At 51.7% G+C, this 5,931-nt stretch overlaps 1 protein-coding gene across 1 annotated transcript in view; it reads left to right on the top strand.

The window, feature by feature from the left end:
• Nucleotides 1–2,589: 2,589 nt before the first annotated feature.
• NAT16 (N-acetyltransferase 16 (GCN5-related, putative)) overlaps nucleotides 2,590–5,931 on the top strand; it is a 7,776-nt gene continuing 4,434 nt past the window's right edge. The window contains 3 exon segments of the mRNA XM_008589482.1: nucleotides 2,590–2,896; nucleotides 3,355–3,456; nucleotides 4,255–4,328. Of these exon segments, the coding sequence (XP_008587704.1) occupies nucleotides 2,590–2,896; nucleotides 3,355–3,456; nucleotides 4,255–4,328 (483 nt within the window).

Below are 5,931 nucleotides of genomic sequence, written 5' to 3'. Positions count from 1 at the left end.
AAAAGACAAAAAAAAAAAAAAAAAAAGACAAAAGGAGTAGGATTGCTACTTAGCATTAGGAATAGAATCGCTGTGTTACGAAGTACGCACACCTTTAATTTTAGTAGATAATGCCAAACTTATTTTACAAAGTGACTGTAATAATTGATACTCTAACCAGCAGGGAATGAAAGTATCTTTTACTTCACATCCTTGTCAACAACTGATATTGCCAGTTTTTTTTTGTTTTTTTTGTTTTTTTTTTTTAAAAGATGACCGGTAAGGGGATCTTAACCCTTGACTTGGTGTTGTCAGCACCACGCTCAGCCAGTGAGCAAACCGGCCATCCCTATGTGGGATCCGAACCCGGGGCCTTGGTGTTATCAGCACCGCACTCTCCTGAGTGAGCCACGGGCCGGCCCAATGCTTTGCTCCTTTGGAATGTCTTCTACCAAATACCCTGGGTCAGCACCTTGAAGTTCCAAATTCCGTAGAGCTTTTAGGCATGAACAGAATGCAGCCAAGTTCCTTACCAGTTCATAGCAAGGGTGACCTTTGTCCCAGTTTCTAAAAAGCTCCTTCTCATTTACATTTGAGATCTTTTCAGAATGGCCTTTCCTGTCCATATTTCTATCAGCATTCAGCTCACCACCACATAACCAGTCTCTAAGATATTCCAAACTTTCAAACTTTCCCTGGTTTTCTTGTCTTCTAAACTCCCACCAGCAACTATGCTTTTTCTAGCCTGCTCCTTCAAATTCTTCCAGCTTTTGCCCATTACCCAGTTCCAAAGCCACCTCCACATTTTCAGGTATTTGTTATAGGCAACACCCCCTCCCTTCTCTGGTACCAATTTTCTCTCTTAGTCTGTTTCTGTTGCTTATAATGATGATGAAGTTTGGATGTGTTGTCCCCTCCAAAACTCATGTGGAAATTCGATCCCCAATGTGGCAGTGCTGGAAACTGATTGAGTCATGGGGGCAGATCCCTTATGAATGGATTAATGCCCTCCCTGGGGGAGGGGGGAGTAATGAGTGAGTTCCCTGCATCCTCCAAAAACCTAAGGATGCTGAAAACCACTTGCTCTTTCTTTCTGGGAGAGAAAGTCATCTTTTAACTCCCCAACACCACTGCCCCCTAGCCTCTAGGGGAATTGGGATGGGAGGAATCCTGGCTACCCTAGAAATCTGAGAATGGAGATTGGAATGAGATGGCTTTCTATTGGCCCACTGAGTGGTCTAGAGGTGGGACTTAAGGTGACATCTTGCTTCTAAGTGGCTTGGAAATGAGGGGGATCAGAATGTTGTGAAACTTTCAGTTCTGACTGGTTGGGGGGACTGAAGATGGGTGAGTGTTAGGCCAGTCCAAAAGTTTCCGGTGGCAGAAGGCAAGACTTCTGGTGAAAGGGATGGGATTAGAATATGATTGCATCTCCCTTTGGCCACTAGTGACTTTTTCCTTGAAACTTTTAACTTTGTCATGTGCTCTACCACTATGGAGCATATGCCACCTTAACTGCAGCTTTGTGAGATGTGTGGTGTGTTAGCACGTTCAGAAATCAGAAATGGGGTGAAGTCATATATATATAATTTTTTTTTTTTTAAAGTTTGAATTACTTGTCTGTTTCTTTTTGTCCTACCTGGGCCTAAAATCCCATCTCCTAATTCCCAACCCTTTAACCCTTGGTGTGGCTCTGTGTAAGTGAGTCCAAGAACATGATCCCCTCACCTTATCACATTAGCACATTCAATGGGATCAGTTTACCAGGCATTATCACCTTGGAAAGAACAAAAATGGAATGAGATAGGTGAGCATAAATTTTGGGGTGTGTGTGGCGGGGGAGCGGGTCACAGAGGCTGGACAGCCCTGGCGGGAAGGCCTCCAGCAGACCTCAGGAGCCCTTAACATCCGTGCATCTCTAGAGCACATTGCAGTTACTAAAGAGCTTTGTCCATCACTCTCCTGGCTCATTCCAGGCAGGACTGCGTGTGTTCTTATCTCACTTTATAGGTGGGGTAGGAAGCCCCGCAGGAAATGAGACTGAGCCACCAGCTTTTTTTAGAGTCGGGTAGCTCTGCACCCACCCTGGTCCCAGGTGCACTCCTTGCTCTTCCTCCCACTCTGCCTTCCGCCCACCAAGATTAGCAGGGGGTGCAGGCCTGGTGTGTGCCGAGGCCTCTGTGTGTGCGCTCGGTTGTACACGGTGTTCCTGGAAGGTTTTTTTTCTGCGTGCTGCCCCGCGGGCGGCCTCGCTGCCTGCCGGCCACCGGGGAGATAAGATCTGGTGAGTGCGGGCTGAGGGGCCAGTGCACTCGGAGACCGGGATTACTCTGGGACTGAGGCGTCTTGGCCTCGCTCCTCTCCTTTCAGCCTCTCAGCTTGGTGTCTCTTTGCGTCCCGGTCTTCTCGGGTTGCCGATTTCTTAAGTCAGTTTCTCAGACCTGGCGGGGGCGGGGTGGGGGTGGGGAGCGCGAAGACTCGGAGTCCCCTTTCCAGCAGCTCGTACTTATCCACCGGCCAGAGTCGGAGAGAGGGGATTCCGTTAAGGGGGTGGCCCCTGGAGGAGGGGACTCCCCAACCGAGAATAGAGGTGCTGGGGAAGCGGGCGCGATGACTAAGCCAGCAACCACCGCCTCCACCAAAACCCGAGACACCCCCAACCCCCGGTATCGCTCTCCAGCAGGAACAAGTGGCGGAGTCTCGTTGGCACGACTCGAGGCCACCCGGCCGCGCCCACTGCGAGGGGCTCCCGGAACCCCCATCGGGACTCGAGTCGGCTCCAGATCCGTCCCGGGTTTCCTCCGCGTCGCTGGGGGTCCCTGCCCCTCGGAGCCGCCGCGGGGGCTGCGCCGGAGCGACGCCGCTTCCACTCCGGGAAAGGGGAGGAGGGGAGATCCTCACCCGGGAAGACCCTTCGGTACAGCCCCCTCCCCCACGACTGCGCCCCTCCCCAAGACCACCCCCTCCCCCGCCCGCGGGGCCATCTTCCCCGTCCCTTGCCTCTGCGCCCGGGGCCTTCCAGCGCGCCCCACTTCATCCCGTCTCCCCTGTCTCTGTTTTCGAGGTGTTCTCTTCCTGCCTCTTTTCTGACTTTCTCCTCCCCTTGACCCCTGCCCGCCCCCTACTACAGCCCCCGGGAGGAGGCGGCGTGTCACCCTGCTTTCTATTTATGTTCCCCCTGGGGAGGGGGCGAGTGCTAGGATTTTTTGGCATCTGCTGGGCCCGGAGTCATGAGGTGTCTGCCTGTGATTAGGGACGGGGGCCTCCTCCCCTCCGCGCTCTTGTCCCCTCCGGCCCCGCGCCCCCCGTCTGCCTTTGTCTTCTTTCCGCCGCCGTTCCTGCCCTTTCGCTCTCATCTTTGGGCGCTTTGTGTAGCTGCCTTCTTTGTCTCCGCCTCTCCGCCTCTCCGTCTCTCTGCTCCCTTCCCTTTCTCCTCATTTGGAGAAGCCTTTGGCCTCAAGAGCATCAAGATTTCAGGTGTGTGGGGTGCAGTGGGGGAGGGGGAGGGGACTCCCAGCATGCCCAGCGATGACTCCAATCGCCCCCTCTCCAAAGGGGTCATTCATATTTATGAGATTAAAAGAGTGGCCCCAAGGACTTGTTTCCTTGGGGAGGGAGACGCTGCCCCTCTTGCTGGAGACTGGTCCAGGAGATGCCTGAACTACATCTCCCACAGTGCCCTGGAAGCCCGGGGCTGCCACTGCCTCTGCCTGGACACCTTCCAGAAGTTACAGTTCCAATGAGCCAGGTGGGAGGGTGCTGTTTTGGAGGGTGAGAAGTGGTCAGAGTGTGGAGCGAAGGTTATGGGGGCAGCCCACAGCCTTGGCTTGGCCTGGACCCCCTGACCTGCTTCGTTCCCAGTGCTCATCTCCCCCAGGGTTTAAGGACTTGGAACCTTTGTTTGTGTTCCCAAAAAGGGAATAGGGGTAGAGGGGTGCCTGGCAAGACACGGTAGGGGATGAATTGGAAAGTTCTTCCTTATTCCCTGTGACCCTGGGAACTCTCCATCTCCACCTTCCGCCCATCCCCACCCTACCACAAACAACCTTTTCTGAGATGTAGAAATGCCCTTTGGAAATAGTCTCCTCATCCTGACAGCAAGGAAGGTAAACTGGAGCTCAATGTCTTGAATTAGTCAGATGGGTTTCAGCCTTCAGGTTGCTCTCACTTTGTCCCCTTTGGAGGCAGTGGAGAATTGATGGGGTGACCGCTGAACTTTTTCCAGGACCCATGAACAGCTGGTTGCGGTTGCCTGTAGGTGATGGGAGCCAAGAGTAAATCTGCTCATCTCTAGGACCTATCATCCCCAGAGCCTGGTGCAAGAAGTCAGGGGCTGGGGCTGGTCCCAGGTGCGTAGTTCTGTGTGTTGGCTCAGGGATTGCTGACAGCATGAGCAGGGCAGTGGGGACAATTTAATCCAGCAATTTAATCTCTGGTTCTGCATCAGTTTAGCCCACCTGGGACCTTTGACTCTTGTCGAGAACCCAGTAATTCCTGTCCTTGTTCTTCAAGCTGGGTTTGAAAATCCAGATACACCAAAAAGAGATTCCCCCTTCCTTCACTGGCCTGGGAGCCAGGGAAACAACTTTTACCCTGACTCTATCTACCCAAGCTGAGTCACCTTGGGCAACGTTCTTAACCTTCTCCTTTACTTCCTCAGTTTCTTTACTGGGAAAGGAATGGATTGGACACGATGGTCTCTAATGGTCCCAGCAGGGGCTCTAAAATCCTTTGAGCCTGGCTTCTTCCTCCCGCTTGATGATGCTGGCCCGTGCTGTTTTCCACCCAGGCTCACCTGGGAAAACCTCAGCATTGGAATCAGATTAGAAAGAATTAGAAAAGAAAGAGGGAGATGGACCTCTTGTTTTGAAGCCATGTTTGTATAGCAGGCACGTGTTTATGTAAACTAAGTTTATGGCATGGAAGCTAAAACCACCCCCAAACCACCCCTTGGTGCCACTGCTGGTCCATCCCCCAAATCTAGATCATGTTTTTGTAAAAAAAAAAAAATAATAATAATAATAATAAAGCCCAGCCAAACCAATATCACTCCCTGCCTCTACCACACACACATACACACAAAGTAGCTGGTCTCTGTGTCCCCTGGGATGTTGGTTAATGAGGCTTAATGTAGGTTATGTGAGGGGAGCATTATAGTTGACTGAAAGAGAGAGGGGGGATTCGACTGGTTGATCTGGTTGGTCTGGAGGAGACAGATCTAGAAATAGGAGTCATCAGGACTTGGTTAGGGGGCTTTCTCTTAGTCTCTGTCTTTGGACAGGGAAAACAGAAGAGCTGGAGGCCAAGGGGGGCCCAGATCTATTAGGAGATTGACCCAAAAAGGAAACTTTGGAGAATGGGAAGGGCAGGGAATGTCCCAAGTGGGAGATGGGACAAGGATTACAGGAAGATATTACAGAAAGAAAAAAGAAAAGAACAGAGAAGAGGAGGGACTCCATCTATGGAATCTGCGGAGGGGTAGTAAATGGGAATAGGGGCATGGGTAATCTTGGTGGACATTTTGCTTGCTGGAACCCCAACAGAGCCCTTTTCAAAATTATCACCTAGCCCTGGAGTGGAGCCCAAGTTTCCCTACAGGGAAGTGGGAAAAAACTCAAGCAAGAGGAAGGAAAGGGGTTTTGATTGGCTTGGGAAAAATCGCTTGAAATTACTAATGGAACTGTCCATTAGAGACTCCTATTTCTGGGTTAGGGCTGGGGTTATAATACCAAGGTTCAGTGTTCAATCCCTGTACTGACCAGATGCCCCCCCCCCCCGAAAAAAAAAGAAAAAAAGAAGAAACGCCTTTTGCTTACACATATTTTTGGAGGTGGGGGGGCTGGGGCAGCAATATAGAGGAACTCTGGGGTCTACAGGCCCCTTCCTTTGCCCTGTGATGATATGTGGCAGTGGCAGGGAAGACGGGGGGGGGGGGGGGGGGGGGTTTTTCCT

The sequence above is a fragment of the Galeopterus variegatus genome, unplaced genomic scaffold, assembly GCF_000696425.1.
Source record: "Galeopterus variegatus unplaced genomic scaffold, G_variegatus-3.0.2 Scaffold5467, whole genome shotgun sequence".
NCBI classification, from domain to species: domain Eukaryota; kingdom Metazoa; phylum Chordata; class Mammalia; order Dermoptera; family Cynocephalidae; genus Galeopterus; species Galeopterus variegatus.
The sequence above is the reverse complement of the archived record's forward strand: the minus strand, read 5'-3'. Positions and strand labels throughout refer to the sequence as shown.